The following is a 20,664-nucleotide window of genomic DNA, read 5'->3' as shown; positions in this document are numbered from 1 at the left end:
GACCTTGGGAATAGACTAGGATGTCACGTCCGTCCTCCCGGCAACTGACTGGGCTTCCTGTGTCCCCCGACCCCGCACTGACACCACCAAGAGCCCGATCACACTGAGGGGGTTCATCTGACCTACAGCGAGTTTCAGTTAGCTTCTTAGCGGCAGAGTGCGATCAGCTGCATGCGGGTCGGTGTCTGGACTGGAGTGTCATTTTCTCTTTTACATGAACTATACACAAAAGATATGAGACTCCAGTTCAGGCACCGACCCACAGGCAGCTAATCGCGCTGCCGCGAAGAAGCTAATTTGTGGAATACCACTCGGCTGCTGAGTCTCACAGTGACACTGTCACTGCACTTACTTGTGAGAGTTGGCACTGCAATTCAATATACGGACGAACTCCCCTCCGCTTTTGGCAGCGGCTACTCCAGGCCTCAACAACGTCGGTGGTCCGCACTTGCTGCTAGCGGCCATTTAACCACTAGGACTCGGCACTCGGTGGTGGGTGAGGTGCGGCCTGCGGGTTATGATGGGCGTGGCAATGCAACGAATGCGCGCGCATTCTGAATAAACGTGCGCCTGCTGCCGTGCATGCCCCAACCCCTGCAGAAGCCCAAATCCAGCCCTGCCCAGTGCTCCGCGCGCCCCACACCCACTGGGCGGCGGGCAACACAGAGACACGGCCGCTCGGCTGCTACCGCCAGACAATGCCCCTGCAATAATGTGCCACTACCAAGTGCCGTAGTGAAGTAAATTACGAATTACGTTAAGTGCACTAAATGCGCGTAGACCCGGCTCTGCTAATTAAGTGCCGGTGCTAAGCACCGGAAAGCCCCGGCACAAATTAAGCACTGAATGAGATTCAGTCCTCAATTTAAAAAGAGAAATACAAGCAATGATGTGTCCTAACTCATCTTGGTAGTTGATATATTGTGAATGAAGGTAGGCACATACTCTGACATACTTCCTACTCAGAGTTTTCTCGGAGGTAAATGCTTATAATTATACCTATAAACTAAAAGCAAAGCCACAGAACATGAATACCCAATACATTTATCAATACGTTCATGTAAAAATTTGAAATTAACTTTGACACAATTAGTTAGCTTTGCGAGTAGCAGTAGCCCATCAAGTTACACAGAGAAACGACATTAGCAGATGAAGTTATCAAAGAAGTAAAACATGTCCCACTATTGGTAAAAGCAAAGCTCTAAGGTTGATCACATCAAAGAAGAAAATGAATCAATTAGGTGGTCAATTCATAGTGATAAGGAGATCAATTGGGTGAATGCTGGATAGATGCTCCTATTGGCGAAAACATCACATTATGTAACAACCAGGTTTCCAAATCTCTTCCCCAACCTATAAGAGCAAGAGCAGGTCTTCAATGCATGAAAACCAAATAACACCTGTTTTGAAAAAGCATTGGTGGGCCGAGTTCTTGTTTTTGCAAGGAGAACATCCCTCCAAATGTTTAATTACTATGCATAAGCATAGATATGATGGTGTTAAAAATACACGAAAGACATATTTTGCTCTGTTAACTGCTATTTACTTTATACATAAATCAAAACATTTCCACAAGAGGTCCTTCTTACAGCAGATAGTCATGGGCTTTTAATAGAAAGCAATTTGACATCCAAGTTAAATTAAAAGAAAAACACATAAAAGGGTCCCTTCCCCTTCAAAGGTTGAGAATTAAACATGAACACACTGATAGCTCCTACACTGCAAAGTACTGTACTTCAAATAATTTTGAGTTGACATGGTCAATTCTGTCCTACTATAATAATTTGCACGTTCTCAGCTAAAACTAGAAAACTCTTGTGTGCTAAGTCTTTTATTATAGACTGTATTTACAACGTTCAGATAGTTGTTCAAATGTCTACAAATAATTAATACTTGTGGCAAGGCTACTATGGCATGTCCGTCCTTTGGTTTGGTTTCTCGGTGGTTTCTTATTGGCAGTGAACATACAGCTTGACTGTTCAGTAGGAGTGAGCCCAAAAGGCTTTGTGTTGGCAAAAGCAGAATATTCAAGGGTTATAAAGATGATGAAAAAGGTTCCAAAATACCCTAAAGCTGACGGTGAGTAGGAAAAACCTTCATGTCCATCTTGGGCTACAGTTATTTGCCACCCTCATGTACTTTTTCCACCACCCTCTGGTTACACCTGTAATTAAGGGGTAGTGCCACTTGCTTTCATGGCAAGAAAACGGTGGGTTGCTGGGAGGATTTAGGCTATGTGGATGCGGTGCCCTTGTCAAGCCTAAATGAACCCCTAATAAGTCAACATTTTATCTAAAACATGACTAAAGATCTTTTTCCCCAATCTGGTCATAAGATGAGTGACTTACTAGATGTCAAACCATTAAACCCCCACTGTGAGGATATTGAAATTAATGAGAGGATGGCTTGGGCTGTCATCGTCTGCATCCTCCCAAATCTAAAACACCACGAGGTGAACAAAGGCAAGTCTATCTAAACTAGAAAAGGGTGCTCACTAAGGGAAATTATCCATATATTATGAATCCTAATGTCTTATATTTCTCAGAACAAGACCTGGTTATTACACAAAATTGTAAGGCTGGGCCTCATACCCCACCATGGGCGTCATGCTTCATCAGCACACCAAATATGGCATTAGACAGTTAGTGGGAAACGAGCTCCCCATGTTTATTTAAGACGGTAGGGTGCAGGATCCATTGTACAGACAAAAATCTCAAGTTACTTCCTAAGATTTTTACTCTTATTTCAGGAGGGCCAATAAAAAGGTTAAAATTAAATTGTGATGCTTTGGGTGGTAATTACCAGAGTCCCAAATAAGTACTCCTTATAAACACAGTGATTCCATTCACCACTATAGCTTTCTTAGGCAAATGTGGCTGGATGATGACGAAGCAAAACACCCAAGGTGGTGTGTGAGGCCTCACCTTACAATTCAGTGTAAAACCCAGTTCCTGTTCTGTAGTGAGAAATATAGGATATAGGGATCCCCAATATATGGATAACTTCCCTTAGTCAGCCCCCTGGTCTAGTCTGGATAAACTTCTCTCGTTTGCCTTTTGGTGCTTTAGATTGAGTTACTAGTTTTACAATAGTATCTATAGAAAGACACCGTATTTAAATCTAGAATGGGCAGTGCATGCACTGCGATGCATTCTGTAATATAGGCTGTGGCTTGAATCACCTTCCAACTTTTCCATTCGTTCTTGTCCCTGCCCTTCGTGAATGCCTGCTTTTGTTTGGTCAGCATGCTTAATTAGTCTTGCGTTTTTGTGTTTCGGACCCTCCCAGCAGACTACCCCTGCTACATGTGGGCTTACACTTTTTAAAATTAAGATTCCTTCAAGCACTATTTTGTTTTGAGGGTCTGCCTCGAGCTTGTGTATCAGCATGGCACCTGCTTCAGGGATGCCACGCTTCAATTTTCAAAGGAGTGCATTTTTAATATGATGTGTGGGACTGCTGCCGCACTTAATCACGTCAGAAGCCGTGTTTCATGTAGAAGACATCCTTTCTTTACTCTTTAGTCCCTGCCCTTCTCCTCCATTACCTTCCTCCCCCTCCTTCATTATGCACACCCTGCCCTCTTTCTCTGTGCCCTCCCTCTCCACGCAGTGACGACATTGACTGCTTTTATTAGTTACGGCTTGTTTTTTAAAGCCAGGAGATTAAGTGATGCTGCCCAGAATCACAGGATGGTGAAGCGATGCTGAATCTTGAACCCTTTGTTCTTTAGTTCCGAAGACAGATGCTCTGGCCATAGAGTCACATTCTTTCCCCTTGCTACCATTTCTCCACTCAAGTACTGCATCCAGTAAGGACAGAAGCAGAACTGACAAAGCAGGAAGTTAGATTACAGTATAAGGAACATAATCATTGCCTGGCTACCGGAAGTGAGGCAAGGCTTAGATACAGCATGAGTTAGAAGCACCAATCCTTAATTCATAGTAGAAGTACAAGAACGCAAGAAAATGTGAAATATGACACTTGGGAGTCCTACAGAGCTCTAGAGGTTCTTGCTTGTACAGAGGGAGATGCTGCCACTACCTTTGCATATGGGTACATGGATGTCCACGTGTCAATCTGCAGCTCGCTTGTTTTGGGCAATGTAGTGCCACTTCAACAGCCATACTTAAAGGTCCATCAGAGAGAGGTCATCAAGATGACTCAACCAGCTCCTTTTTCACACAGTGACTCCCTGCTGTGACCCAGTGTGCCCGTGTTACTATTGTGTGTTCAACGTCACAAGTAGGTTTTCCATGGGCTAGTGCTCCCAAGTCAGCCTATAGCCGTTTCCGTCACCCAACCACCTGGAGATTGGTGTGTAGCTTAGACTTCCTTTGTGCCTGTGCAGCAGCGAGGTCCATCAGATGGTCACGTGGCAGTGTATGCTTGTGCCTGTGTTACCAGACCTTTTGAAGTGCAGCCTGCAGGTGTCCAAGGAAACATGCATCATTTACTTGTGTTGCACATGCACACAGGATCCTGTGCCAAATCTTGCCCACTTGGGTATGTTTCTCAGTGTTGTGTGGAGGTTGTTTTGTATGGCCCACTTGCTATCAGAATGAGCGGCCTACATGTTGCGTGTTTCCCACCTGCATCCTGTTGAGGGAAGAGTGTATCCGAGGCATCACTGTAATTGTGACTCCTTGGCATCGTCCACTCTTGGAGGTGCACCCTGTGGGCTTGGCACATTAGCAAGGTTAGTGTGTGCGGTGTTGACGGTGGAAGGAGTTCAGGGGTGCTTTTCACCCATAGATCACAGAACACTTGATCACCATTGTGATCTGATTACTGGGCCAACTGCAGTTTTATCACAATGACGGATCTCTTGTGCAATGAGGCCAACGAAGAATGTGCTTTCCTCTGACGCTCTGTGTACAAGTCCATTGTGGTGATGCATGTCTTTAGTGTCTGGCTACAGACAGTCTTAGCCGTATGTTTGCCATACATGTCCGGCATGTTGTAGATAGAGGCACTTCTAGGCTCTTGCCCATGTGTTGGCAGTGATAGTGCTCTGTGGCTCCCCCTCTTTGCACACCCCGCCCAGCTTCTCTGTACCCTCCCGCTGTGTTTTTTAGATTTTTGCTGTGTCGGGGAAACCTTCCATACCTTTGCCGCGCAGTACTGTGTAAAAATGCACACCCCTGTGTTGCACAAACAGGAGAAGATTCTGCAGCACCATAAAAAAACATGTCACTGATGTTGTCTGCTTCACTTGTGTTAAACTGCTATTTCATATAGACGTTAAAGGATAGCGCTTCTGAATCTGTAATCAACAGAAAACAATGCTGGAACAACATCCTTTAGTAGGCTGCATTATGGGTACAGTGCCTTAGAGAGGTCCCTTTAGACCTCCAGAGGGACACCTAGTAACAGCCTGTGGTACTGCACCCTTTCCTTGCTTCGTAGATTTTCTTTTATTTCTTATGCTACTGTCCCGTCTTTCCTCTTTCTTTTAAAGCAAAACTTGTGCCACTCCTACTTTCCTCTGTTGCCTCTCCATTCTCTTTCCTTCTTATCTCTTTAAATAGTTCTAATGATCACTCCACTGCAAAAAAGAAACATAGCTAAGAAACATTGCCATTTGCGTCGCCAGTGGCTCTAATTTTCACTAATAGGAGACCAATTGCATTGCAAATGCTTGTTATTCATTTGAGTGACCTTTGTTTTTCTCTCCATCAGGTTCTTTGCCAGAAGGCATTGGTGGGACCACAACTACACTAGCTTGTCCAAGAATCATGGAGCTGACTGTCAACGAGGAGATGATGATGAACCAGCTAAACGATCGTCGCGATAGTGCAACAAGTACAATCAGCTCGGCCTACACGAACAGCCGCAGATCATCAGGGATTTCACCCTATTTCTCAAGTCGTCGTTCCAGTGATGTTTCTCAGTGTGGGGGCCGTCCAAACAATATCAGCTCCGCGGACTCCTATGACCCCATATCAACTGATATGTCCCGTCGATCCAGTGATGCCAGCCACTGCAGCGGTGTGCCAGGTATTTTCAGCCTAACACCTGCTCAACAGTACCGGCTTAAGGCAAAATATGCTGCTGCCACTGGTGGCCCTCCACCCACACCCCTGCCTAACATGGACAAGATGAGTCTACGTAACAAGATGTCTCTGTTTGACGGGCAAGAGTTCACCATGCCCCCATTTCGCCATCCACCAGCTCCTAGACGCTGCAGTGACAATGGAGTTGGTATGTATGGCATTCCCACATTTCCCCAGGAGTTGGCTGGCAACGGTACAAGACGAGCAAGTGATCCCATTAGAAGACCCCCCATTGACCCACAATCCCTACCAAGAGTGCAGCGGTTTAACAGCATGAACAACATGAATCCTTCTTACACAGGCAATGCCATGGAGAGAAGGAACTTCAACTTGCAGAACTACACACATTCTGAAAGCAATCTCAACCGGCATACCTATTCACCCCGGCCACCGAGCATTAGTGAGAATGTTACCATGGAAGCAGTGTCTAGTGAGGTGGCTGGCAACATAGTGGAGGAGGACATTATGCTTCCAGATGATGTGGTGCAGTACATAAAATCTCAGAACACTGAATCTAATGTGGAAAATAGTACTGCATATTACAATAACAACATGCAAAATTGCCAAGGGAATGCAAAACTGCAAAATCAGAACCTCAACAGTCAACGTAGGATGGCAGTCACGGATGCAAATTTAAATGTTACTAGGCCCTTAATTGAAGAGTGCCAAGGAAATTTTAGCACCTCTTCCAATATGCATAAAAATAACATGCCAGTCCAATGGAATGAAGTTAGCTCAGGTACAGTGGATGTCATATCCAATCACATGAAGCAGCAGTTGCTGCAAGGAAATTTAGCCGTTATTCAGCAGAAGCAGAACTTTGGTCAGTATCAGAACTTCAACCAGCAAGTCATAGAGACAAGCCAAAATCCTATGAATGTAGCTCAGCAAAATGTGTTGCAACGAAATTCAGGTCTGAATGGACAGAGGCTGAGTTTGATGCAGCAAAGGGAACAGCAAACGAACCAGTGTCCTACTAGAAATATGAACCCAGACTTCATGCTATATCAGGGATACACCGCAACACTGCAGATGCAGAATCCAGGCACAGTCAGAGGAGATCAAAACCAACCAACCCCAGTGTGTAACAACATGAGTGCAAAGTCCAATCAGCATTCCCATCCTCAACAAATGGAGACTGTTCCAAATTCCTCATTCATGGAAGATAGCAAAAGAGAATGCATAATACCAAACCAAGGGATGCAAAGACTTACGCACCAGAACTACTCATCTCAGTCATACCATATGAACTCTTCCCAAAACGTAGAGGCTTTCCAGCAGCATGGTTCTTTAATAGCCTCGAATCAACAAAATGTTATTGACACTGAACACAATATGGTGGGTTCAGAGAGACAAATATACTCTTCAGGAGCTGTTCAACCCCGACCTCCAGTTGGACCAAGTCCCATGAACAGGCATCGAGGGTTGCGCTCGGTACAGCAACTCGGGTACTTGGGAAGTGCGCAGAATGTGGCTAATGTAAATGCTGTCCAGCAGACTGCGGAGGCTACCCCCAAAAGAACAAACAACATGGAATTGGAACAGCCTCAGCAGTATGTTAACAGTGAACAGGAAAACAACTTGATATTTTACTCCGGCCAAATCCACATGTATGAGCACAATGGAAACTTTGACAGCAGCCCTGTGGGCGGCACTACCGGACTGCTTCAGTGTACCTCAAAAGCGAAGCCAGATGCAATGCCATCACCAGGAGTCAATCAGGTCTCAAGCACTGTGGACTCACAGGGCTTAGAGCAGCCAGCTACAATCGACTTTGATACCATGATGGATGACGGGGACCACTCAAGCCTAATGTCCGGGACTCTGAGCCCCGGCCTCTTGCAGAACCTCTCCCAGAACTCCTCTCGCCTTACAACTCCACGGAACTCACTCACCCTGCCGCCCATCTCTGGTGGTATAAGTAATATGGCAATTGGGGATATGAGCTCCATGCTATCGACTTTAGCCGAAGAGAGCAAATTCCTGAACTTGATGTCTTAATGTAAAGCACAACTGTATAAACAAGTACTTCAGGACCTCCACACCATGCAATTTTATGAATGTGCTTTTTTTCTATTTGCCAGTTTACATACTGTACGTTTTTGCAAGTGTTATGTGCACAATGTTGCAACCTGAATGGGATCTACAAAATTGTGTACATTCCTACATGAATGTTTTCATACTCCTGTATTATCGTTTCATCTTTTTCTATCAAAGCACCGGGGATTGACTGGTCGAACTCAAACAATGCATTACAACAGATTATATCCTTCTGAGTTGAGCATATGCTTTCATTCTCCTTTTTTGTTGTCTTTTTGTTACCAGTAGGTGATTTATGTCCACCATCTAAGGGATTATGTTATATTTTTTACCCCTTGTCGAATGCAAAATGGAACAATATAAAATGTGATGGACGTGCAATGCCATATGTTCTCCATTCTGTGAAGATTCCTGTTGAATTTAAGGTGTTAGTTCATCAATGGCCTGCACACGTGTAATGTGTCACCCTCTACAACCAGTGAAACCTCTTGTTAATTCACGTCACCTGAAAAAAGTGCCTTGCTATGTTTTTTTAACATCAATAACTAAGGCATTTAAATAAATTTGTATATAATACAAAGTAAAATGCACCTTTTCTAAAAATTACACTGCTTACAGATTGGTCCAAGGGTATATTTATAGCCAACAACATACTTTGTTCCAAGGGTATATGTAATAGCCAACAACATACCTAACATACTTGTTGTGAAGGACCTGGCCTCATTTTACATTATTTACAGAAATGCAGTAACATAGAATACAGCAAGTGTTCTAAAGCTGCTTTTTTATTCTTGGTTGGAGCCGGCTTAAACACAGCATGACCTCCACAAGATATTTTTTTTAGCCCTGGGACAAGTATACCACTAAAAATGCTAGTAACACAAAAATGTGCCCTGCTTTCTGTAGACAATCATGTCTGGCCGTTAGCACTTCCTGATATCGGTTGAACGACTTTATCCCGCTTGTGTTTAGCATGCATGCCTTTACAATGCAGGCTTAAGAACGAACACATTGTTACGATGTGTTCCTTTAGCAAGAAGTCGTGACAACAACGCGCGTTTGTTCTGTTGCCGGCACTGTGAAGGTACAGCGTGATTCCAGCTTGGGTCTAAAGGATGTTTCCCCACGATATCATCCGGCACCACGTATCGATGGAGGTCTAATCCGATTTCCTAAAAGCAGTCTTAATCTGTAACAGCCAGTGCTCCTGCCCCTTGCCTATTCATATCTGGATGTCCCTCCTCCTTGTAGGAAGTCCCTCCGTAAAATTATTGTTTTCCCACCAAGCATTTTATTGGTGAATATTCTCTTCTGATCTAATAAACAAAGCCCTTTGCAACTGTTGTGCACCCAGGAATCTGTCTAAACTAGTGCTTATTTTGTATAATAATAAGTGCCACAGTCCAAGATATTTCTCAGGCAGCCACTGAAGGTTGAACCACATACAGGCCCGGCCGTTGCTTTCAAATACCAGTACTAATGACACCCGCTTAACATCACAGTCCTATATCTTTACAGATGTGACAATTTGGACTACACTATTTCACCCAAAGCTGTAGGATTGGCCTGGGCCCCCTGATATTACTATTCTTGTAATTGTATATTGAATTGTTAAACACTTAGGTCACATGCCTTTTAAAAATATATAAATCTACTGACAGCATCACCATGTGGTGGACTGTCATAAATATGTTTTGGTGGTACAGCAAACATCGGTACAAATTAAGCACTGATAAGCATTTTTTTCTTCTAAAGATTACTGTTTAAATTATTTATTTGAATTGCAGTTCCTCCTCTTAATATTACCATTAATGAGAGTCAGTTTGTTGATGTCTGTTTAGGGTAAAACCTATTTAAGCAGAGTATAAAATCTTACTGTGCAACAATCAAAACGTCAATAAAAACTCTCTCTACCATCTGACCGGCTGGATTTTTACATAGTAGCAAATGCCAGCTTCGGTGATAGTATCTCATCCGCAGGCCTGAAGTACAACTTATCATATACAGAGCCAACAATTAGATTGGTCTTATAAATGCAAAATTATAAGAGGGTAGCTTCTTCCTTTTTTTTAATGGAGCTCATGTTTTTCTTTCGGTTGACATTGGTGTCAGATGGTAAACTGTGTTTCTCCTGCATAAATGAGCTGCATGTTTAGGAGCAAAAAGGATTGTAAGAGCACCATCTCAAAGGACACACATACCTGAAGAATTTGTCTGCACAATAAATCAGCATTTCTTCTCAATCAAAGAAAGTCAAGAAAAAGGCATAGGTCATAGCCATATGAACTACAAAAATCCTCTGCCTTGTAATAAAGTGATACTACATTAAACGGTGGATCCCATCCATTCCACTACAGTGAAGTTCTAGAATGTTCCAAGCTCACCCAGCTTGTCGGACGGTATTGGCATTTTGGCACTTATTGTACATTTTATCTGCTAGATATCGTTCTGCATGATCTCTAGTGAACTTTAAAAGTGAGATAGAGAAGTCCGCCCTTAACAATACAACATTAAACTACAAGTGGCTGGCACAAATGCTATAACATTGGCATATAGGAGCTTCTAGAGCAAGTGTCCCAAGGTACTGGTGTCCATGAACGAGCTCATATGGCCTCTGACTTGTACAGTTGTGGGAGAGTTTCACTAGGAATGTCAAAAGTATCTTTTAGTTTGTTCTCAATGCAGTATCCTCAACCTTCATTCTGTCTCTTGCTCTATATGCGCTTGCCCTTTCCCTCTGTCTGTATTTGTCATTGATGAACTGCTTAGGGTAACTTGAAGATTTCCAGATAGTAATGTTCTGTAGAAGGCTGCAGGACATGTTACTGGTTCAACCTTAGTTACATTCCAGATAGAGAGGTTCTGTAGAAGGCTGCATGACATGTGACCGGTTCAACCTTAGTTCCATTCCAGATAGAGAGGTTCTGTAGAAGGCTCCATGACATGTGACTGGTTCAACCTTAGTTCCATTGGCTAGAGACAGCACCAATCTATCTGGAAATCTTTTGATGTCCTAAAAGGTTGGTCCCCCTCTGGACGCTTTTACCTTATCTAATTTCATACCCACTTTGTTCTTCCCGTATACAAATTTCAAACTTTGCTTACTTTACATTTTTTATTTATTTGATAGATTTCCCTATTAACTGGGCTAACCTCTGATATGCAAAGTTCATATCAGTATTTTTCATCACGTGCATAATAACTGCCAGAATGTGTCAATTGGTATTCTGAAGGACTGACACATTATTTTCTATTGCCCCTTCATAAGGGGGTTGCTCATCCAAGATGGAAGCTACTCTCAAGCCAGTAGGATGCATTTCAAATATCCTAGTCTTCTCTCTGAGACCATGGAAACATAAATCAAAAGACAAATGATTGTGCTGATGACTGATGTTCTTTCTATTTGTTTTGTCCCTTTTACAGTTCCTGCTTAAATAATAGAGACTGTTCAGTATGAATCATGGCACCAGTAGAACCTCACTGTAGCAATACTCTCGAAATCTGTGACAACCATTATAACAAAAGGAACAAAATTATAATTAATATGTAATTACGCATTTAAATAATGCATTGTATATGACAAAGGTATGTGGGATGTTTGCGACAGTAAAAGTGTATTTCATTGGTCTTCTGACAAATGCCTTACCTCAATTAGCAACATTATTTATATGTTAATCAGTGTAGTCAACAAGTAGAAACTACTCACCCTCTGGAGTAACTTCAGGCAAACAACGTTTTAAACTCCCAGAGTAAGCACTGGTGCCGTATTTGGTTGGACTCTTTTTAGGCTATTGTGCATTCCCTAGTGTGGTTGTCCACCATTTTTCTCTTGTATGTTTGGTATTCAAACCGAGCAAATCAGAGAAAACTGGTCAGTCACAACAGTACCATTTTAGAAAGGGGTCCACTTACCGCCTATTATTAATGTGTTCTCAAGCAGCACACTTTTTCTTTTGCTAGTGGGCTACTTCCTAACTTATCTAGCAATCAATGATGTGTGTTGAAGGATATTATGAAACGCAGCACAGGGCCACCGGGAGCCCCGAATATAGCACACAAGTAACAGCATAAACCTTTTACATATTACAAATGCAGGAGTGAGGGGTTGCGGGTGTCACTCAAACAAGGCTTCCTTTCACTACTGAGTATAGTGCCAGAGTTAGAGATCAGTGTCCAAATCCGTGGAGTGTGATTTGGCATAACATAGTTCTGCCCCTATGCATGCACCTGGACAATAGACCAGGGTGCAGCGTGCATGTAAGGTGGCAGCAACGCAGATGCTATTTGTAAACCGGGCATGCAGTTGGTTTGTGGGTGTTTATTAGTAGCTACTGTGGGTCTTCAGCAGGGGCGAAGGCCTAATAGAGACTTCAAGGTGTCCTACTTCTACTTGGTAATGCAAGCTTTGCCCCAGTGACAAGATTATTTTCTTTAAAATGGTTCCCGTCTTGTCACCTGCACAGCAGCTGTCGGTAGTCTCGGGCATGCTACAGTAATCGGGGTCATATGGTAGTTACCCTTATACTTCAGTGACCTTGGTTCAGTCCTGATGATTCGCACTGGCAGGGCCAGCTCACAGTGCACCTAAATTATTGAGGATCTTTCTGTTCATCTTCCCTCAAACACCCCTCCCCCCCACACCCCCACCATCTTGCATGAAAAATTTACACGTCATGAGCAAATGGCAGAGTGGATTGTTGCATGCACAATATAGTTTTCACATACCTTTCAACCCATGTCTCTATTACCTGTTGCAACGTGCAGACAGAAGCCACCGAAAGTGCAACTAATGGTGTCTCCTAAGGAATTGTAACCCAATGGATCAAATAGCACAAATCGGACTATTCTCAATTTGCTTTATTCTGTGTAAAATTGATCAGGAATTTCAGTAGAATGTTAAAGAGCATTTTTTGTCTAAAATTTGAGTTTGGAAAGGAAATCTAGCATTTTTCGACAAAAATGTGGGTAATTGCTTTATAATTCTCTAGTAAAGCAGGCTCAAAGGCAGACTGCAGAGTTATTTTTAGAAGTTTCTGCAAAATATAGCCCATGACGGCCCACAACATTGATATGGTCCAACTACATCCGAGGTTTTGCCATTGTATATATTAAAATTGTACATTCCTACTCTCTGCAGAGATTCCATTGTTTTAAATGGTTTGTGTTTCTTTGTTTTTCTATTTTCCACTCCAGCATACCAATGTTGTCACCATATTGCAATAATATAAAATAAAGTTTCCTCCACTAACCTTAGGAAGCATGTATTGGCACTCCAGATATCACCTTTTCTGTAAGACACTGTCATGGTTTTCCCTAACAGTGACTTCTCTTCAGCCTTGCTTGTGTAAGATTTACTCCTACCTTTCCATGAAAAGAATATCCTCTTGGGCTGGAGCTTCTGGAGGTCTGCAGTAGTACCTACCCTTCGGTACTTCGAAATGAAATAGTTTTGTATAGTAACCATTCCAAGCCTGTATATATTCTGTATAGAAGACATCGCTAAACACCTGATTTGTTATTTCAAATGTATACTTAGAGAACATTTATAGCTGTTTTCTATATCTTACAAACGGAGGTACACAACTTGCTGAAATTGTACATAATGCTTTTGTACATTAAAAACAGTCATTTTTCATACCTACTGTCTGGTGTGTGTTTTTTAAAGGGTGTATTTACTTGGTCTACTCCCAACCAAGCGTGATGGACTGGCATAGGTTTGACTCTTATAATAACTCTGGTGTGCCTTTTTCTATTGGAAGTGCCTTGCAGCATCTTTATTTTGAGTTCCAATAATATCAAAAGGATTCTTTACTTTAAATAGTTGTTTACGTTTTTGTGTTGTCCTCCGTGGTTTCAGTCAGACCATCTCAATATGTTCAATTTCTTTTTGGTAATTCCTAGAAATTTACCAGCAATTTCGTGAAGACCAGATTGATAATGAAGGTGTGTACAAATGCATATTATGCAGCATATCACATTAAGCTACCCACAAAGTGTACATAATGTCATACACAATTATTGCATTCTTATCGGCGAGGGTACAATTTAACCCCTTAAGCGCTGCGCCCGTCCAGCGGCCGACGGCACCACTACCTCGGGAGTGCTGCCGTCGGCCGTTGGACGTTCCAACTGCACCTGCGCAATGGAACGTTCAGCACTGGAGCTGGATGTTCCAAAGCAGCTAAGGTGTTAATGAACTAGTGACATCTACTGCAAACTATCAGGTTGTATCAAAGACCTCCAACTCATGCCAAGATGCAAACATGTTCCTGGCATTGAGATAGCCATAGTAATAAAAATGTACACTTGGCCCATGAAAGGACGTTACGTTAGCAGTGAAGGTCATTTCCCCCAGATGATGTCTAGTAAAGCAGGCCTTCCTCTCCCTGTTTAGACTAATGCCTAATATGTTTTTGACCAGGCCATGTTTTCTCTTCTGGTTAAATGAGCAATGGAAATCTAATGGTGTTGATGGCACTTCCTGTTGCATGATTCTTGACTGGCCACTTTGCAGGCCCACCCTGTCACATCTAATAATGTCAAAGCTGTCAAATGGAGCATCCCTGTTTACTGTTGTCATCTGATTGTGGTCACTGATCTGTATTGCTGTCATGCATCTGAAAGGACACATAGCCATTTTAGTGTTTAGGGACACACACACACACACACATATATATATATTCACTGAAAAAACCATAGGTTATAGACCATATATAGTTAGGAATTTGCATTTACAAAACCTTATTTTACTCGCATAAAACCATTGAAATTCCATATATAGTTAGATGCGCTAACTATATATCGCGCACCCGCAATCCACTGCTGATGATGTCACATATTACATCATTCATGACATGGTTAGTGACATCACTGATGACATCACTGATGACATCTCAAATGACATCACTGATGACAACATCCAGTGACTGTATGTTTCTGTAAAGTTAAAATGTGACTTACATATTGAAGAATGAGTGGATGTATAAGTGTCTGGAAAAAGGATTTAGTAGGTGCATAACTATCTCAGTGCTACATGTCAAAGTAAGTACATATGTAAATAAGTGTGCATAAGAGCCAGTGAATGTGTGAGTGTCTGTATGGATCATTGTGAACTTGTATCAGGGATTGTATAACAGAGTAAATATGTGTTAGTATTTGTTTGAATAAATAAGGTGTGTATAACTGTATAGTTGAGGAAATGGAAGTCTGATTGATTGTTTGCATGACTGACTAGGTGTGTGAGTAACTCCATGGATGAGTGACAGTCTGTGACTGTCTGTTTACACTGATTGTATCTAAGGTTATATTAGAGTCTGAAGAGGTTCATGGTATTATCACATGAATGATATCATCAGTGATGTGATCAGTAATGTCAAATGAGATGTTATCAGTGATGTCATCAGTGATGTCATTTGAGATGTCATCAGTGATGTCATCAGTGATGTCACTAACCATGTCATGAATGATGTAATATGTGACATCATCAGCAGTGGATTGAGGGTGCGCGATATATAGTTAGCGCATCTAACTATATATGGAATTTCAATGGTTTTATGCGAGTAAAATAAGGTTTTGTAAATGCAAATTCCTAACTATATATGGTCTATAACCTATGGTTTTTTCAGTGAATTTTCAAGGTTTTGTAAATGCAAATTCCTAACTATATATGGACTATAACCTATGGTTTTTTCTGTGAATTTCAATGGTTTTTTAATAGCAAATATCAAAAGCTGTCAAATGTCAAGTACGTGATAAGTAAAAACGTTTTCGTGTTTATGCACGCTGATGTGCTTTGAACGCTGCCCCCCCCTCCCCTCTTTTCTCTTAGTAATACTCTCTCTTTGCAGATAGTGAAGGGTAGTTAACGCAGACCTTTACCCCGTTGTAATCCGTCGTACCTGCTTGTCTCTCCATTTCATTGATTGTTATCCAAGCATTTACTGTTTTAGAATTGGTTCTCTTTGGATCATTCTCTATTTACAAACAAGCACAAAGTCGCAATACTCTGTTTAGTCTTTGCAGATAGTGAAAAATCGTGTAAAAAAATAAAAGTAATCGAGCAAAATCAGTAGACCACTAATTGGATCTCTTTTTGACCTCGCTAAAATACAAACATTAGGAACAACCCTTCATGAGAAATACGAAAATAGTGAGATGAACTAAGCTCCACACCATGATGGCTGCAAGACAGATCGACTCCGCCACCCACCCCGCCCAAAATAACAACAAACCCTATGCAAATATTATAAATAGATACAACACACCAGCAAAGTAAAAGGGTAAAACATTTTATTAAATAACTATTTACATAACTATTTTATACTTTTTGTTGCCCGATCCGGCTAGCTCAATCGATCGAGCATGAAACTCATGCACTGATAGCAAGCGTTGCTGCTGATGCTATGCAGACAAAAACTGGTTTTCAGTTTGTACATTCTTTAAGATTTTTCCATCCAAGGCTGGTTGAGAGTTTGTAGAACGATGGCTTCAGATTTTCTACATACGGTGTGGTGGCGCGGACTGGGAGGGGGCGCTTCGCTCCTGCCCCCTCCCCAAGTAAGATTTTCATACGTGAGTGTTCGTTCATGCTTTTGGTCCCTGAGTTGCTTCGATGTCACTGCCTTACACAAATGGCATAAGTCCTGGATGTTGAGTGCCATACTTCAGAGTTCTAAGCAGCGCTTGTAACACTGTCTAAACCTTATTTGCACCTGCTGCAGCTTCACTATTCAAAGTAAGTGGGGTCCGTTTGTGGACCTGACTGCATTAGAAAACAATGTGATACGGTGCCTCCCTAAACCGCTTCACGGAGGCCCCCGAGGGGCGGTGAAATGGCGCGGACTGGGAGGGGGCGCTTGGCTCCTGCCCCCTCCCCAAGTCGTGTTGCCCTGGTGTGGCCTGAGATCGCCCCCGACATAGGCGGCCGGCTCCCGGGGTCCGGCGGATTTTTTTGCCTTTTGATGACTCTTCCATTCTGGACCTTGTCCCACAATCCGTTTAACCTGAAGACACGCTGTAGTGGGGCGCCCCTTTACCGTTTTAGTTGCCATTTCTCCCGCTTTTGCTACTCTGTGCCTCTTCCACCATTCAGCTGTTTACCGCCCGCTCTTGCGACTACAGCGTCTCGCTCACCATGTAGTTGAGTTGCTCCCGCTCTTGCGATTTAACAGAACTTTTTGGACTGCTGAAAACGGTTGTACTCCGACCGCTGGTTGGTGGAGATATTTTGACTATATTCTGGACCTGCGTTGTCGCGTAATGCATCATATGACGCGCCACGTTAGCGCACCCGGAAGTGCTCCGGTGCGCAAGGCGCAGCTTCCCGGAAACGATCCAGAGCGCGCCGCGCAGCGCGTAACGTAAGCATAACAGGTCATGTGACTTGTTAATAAAACTTTTCATTGGTTCATTTTACTTTTGTTTTCCTAATGATGTAAGACTAGGTCATGTGACCTAAAAATAACACTTTTCATTGGATTAAAACATTTTTTTTCCCAAACGATGAAAGCCCCACCTTGTTTCTGGATGTTTCATACTGAAGCTGGCGTCACCATGAGAGCACCACCATCTCGTAGCTCCGTCGTGGCCATTCCGCAAGCAATCATGGCAGCCGCTCCCCACCGGAAGCCTGCGGGAGTCGAGATCCCCAAGACTTTTGTAGAATCTTCAAGGCTGAGGGGACGCTTTCGAGAATAGGACCCAAGCCCTGGCAGACAAGCGTCCGAGTTCCAAGGTGTCCCAGGGCCATTTTACTGGATCAGGCCCAAATCCGAAGAGCCGGCTGCCATTTTAAGAGTCCTGTGGCAGCCGCCTATCGCTGCACCGCAAGAGTGGGAGCAACTCAACTACATGGTGAGCGAGACGCTGTAGCCGTAAGAGCGGGCGGTAAACAGCTGAATGGCGGAAAAGGCACAGTGTAGCAAAAGCGGGCGGAATGGCAACTGAAACGATAAAGGGGTGCCCCACTACAGCAGACGAGCCTCCGCCATGTGCTTCAAAAGTGCATACGTATCTCGTGATATCAAGGTTGGGCAACCAGTACACAACAAGCAGTTACGAGTCCCATTTACACCGGAGCCATTTTGGGCGCGGCCGGGCAGGTCCAGGATCTACTGAAACATAACAAATGAGGCTGACGTCTCTGAAGCAGTTGACGCACAGCAGGACATAGCAAATAAACATGAAGTCTCTAAAGCTGTTAACTCACTGCAGGACAAAACAAGTGAACCTGAAACCTCTGGAATAATTGTCGCTCAAAAGAACAACACACAAAACTCTGTAGAGCCTGAAGAAAGAAAAACAGAAGGGCACTGTAGTTTCAGACACACTTAACACTAATGACTAAACAAAGATATCGTCTGTTTATGAAGCAGTTTTCATGTTCACAGAATTGACAAAGAAGTGTGCAGACACCAATGCTATTAAGAAACACATGGAAATCCCTAACGCATCAGCATTCTCGGAAAAGGTTGACACAGATAACATCTTAAGGAACAAAGAAAGACAAAATAAGGATGAGGAAGTTGTCACTTTAGTTTTTTCATCAGCTAGCGACAGCAAAAAACACATTGTAATGGAGATTAGAGAGGCTACGGATGGATAAATAAATTATCAAAAGAAATAGCGACTCCCCCCTTTAGCAGATTAGCTAAATCTTTGCGTAATTTGGACATTAAAGTTATATTATTGTTGTTGTTGTTATGGTTATAGTTCTGGTTAATTTCAGCAAGAAACACATTGTAATGGAGAATAGAGAGGCTACGGATGGGTGAATAAATTATCAAAAGAAATGGCGACTCCCCCCTTTAGCAGATTAGCTAAATGTTTGCGTAATTTGGGCATAAAAGTTATATTATTGTTGTTGTTGTTGTTATCGTTATAGTTCTGGTTAATTTCCATTCAGACTGTCCTACACAGCACCACTCTAGGTAAACACTACTTTATGTAAAACCTGCACTTAGTTGGTCACCATGGGGTTTAAAAAAGGGATGGTTCTTCACCTGGGTGCCGTCCACAACTCAGCACGTTGTGCTGCCTTGGGACTATTCGCACAAAAGACAGCTTCGGACCATTGTTGTTTTTTTTGGTCAAAAAATGTTTAAATATATTTACAGTTTTTGTTGCGTTCGTTATATTTAAAAGTTAATAAAGTTTTATAATCCTACTTTTTTGGAGTACTATATATTATTAAAAAATCGGGTGAATGGGGCCTTGAATCGGGTTATTGTCATGTGTGTGCTTTGCAAGTGTACTGCTACAGGATCGGACATTTCAAACTCAAATGCACGTTCTTTTTCTTACCTTTCCGAAGCATGGAGCGCAATAGCAGGCAGAGAAAGGGTGATGCAAGTGTTGAACACTGCCTGGCCTGGCAAGTTGCTGGCAGTGCCCCCCCCCCCCGCCCGCTCCTGAAAGAGGGCACACACACACCGCCGCCCCGAGTACTTCACAGATCTTTAAAAGACCATGCGCTTGTTCATGAGGCTTAAATGGTTTATCACCCCTTCTAGAACCCCTGCATCGACCCTCTGACTTTCCTGGAAGAATTAGCACGTAACACAATACCAAGCCCTGTCAGCTGAAACCCCCGAGGAATCGTGGAGCATATTATCAAGGGGGTTTATTTCCGCTTTTTTGGCTTTAAAAGCCAAGAAAGCGGAGATAAAATTATCTCCCTATTACCAAGCTGTCGCTAACTCCAGTTAGTGACAGCTAAAAGGAGATAGCGACCATCTTGGGCCCCGCTTTGCATGTCAGTGATATCTATCACTAATGACATGCAAAGTGGGCGTGCCAAGATGTTAGCGACTGGAAACAGTCCCTAACATCGCTATCTCCTATTACCAAATTTTGGAGATATTCGCGCTAAGCGCGAATATCTCCAAAAGCTAACACCTGCCCTGAGCAGTTTTTAGCCATGTTATCCAATGGGAGGTGGATAACATGGCTAAGAGCATTTGCTGGATAATGCATGAATATCGCTGACTTTTCAGCGATATTCATGCATTGCGGCCGTTTTTTATCGCATTTGCGATAAACCTTGCTAATAGCAAGGTTTATCTGCGATAAAAATCGCCGATGTGCGGCGATAATTTTTGTCTCTAAACAAGTTAGAGACAAAAATTATCGCTAGTTGTTGGTAATATGCCCCCGGGTTTTTGCTTGCAGGAATCGGGAGGCGGGAGACTAGCACTGAAATCAGTAGTCTCACGCATGAATCGGGAGGGTTGGCATGTCTGGATTCTCTACAGCTGGGGCCATAAACTACATCCGCAGGGCTAGGTGATAGCCTGGGACCGGCCTGGCATCTAAAATGGCTGCCGTGCACGACAAAATTGTGGCATTGGAAAAAAGGCAAGATGGCGCAGACAATGTTTATCAATAAGGATTCATTTATAACAAAATATTTTATCGCACTGACAAATTGGTGGTCAACACTTCCTGATTTCCATCGAATCGAACGTTAACAGACGTCACGCAGCAAAAAAAAAAAAGCTCACGCACAGCCGCTGGAAGACATGTATCAACATATATGAGCCTCCTCAGCCACCCTCAGAAAACATAAGGG

The 20,664-nt window shown here is 42.9% G+C and overlaps 1 protein-coding gene across 1 annotated transcript in view; it reads left to right on the top strand.

The window, feature by feature from the left end:
* GLI2 (GLI family zinc finger 2) overlaps positions 1-13,733 on the top strand; it is a 268,813-nt gene extending 255,080 nt beyond the window's left edge. Inside the window, exon 13 of the mRNA XM_086957103.1 lies at positions 5,683-13,733. Within this exon, the coding sequence (XP_086813229.1) occupies positions 5,683-8,057 (2,375 nt within the window). The 3' untranslated portion in view covers positions 8,058-13,733. The remainder of the gene's footprint in view (positions 1-5,682) is intronic.
* Positions 13,734-20,664: the final 6,931 nt, after the last annotated feature.

This window comes from Lissotriton vulgaris, chromosome 2_1 (assembly GCF_964263255.1).
Source record: "Lissotriton vulgaris chromosome 2_1, aLisVul1.2, whole genome shotgun sequence".
NCBI lineage: Eukaryota > Metazoa > Chordata > Amphibia > Caudata > Salamandridae > Lissotriton > Lissotriton vulgaris.
This window is presented reverse-complemented; position numbering and strand designations above follow the sequence as displayed.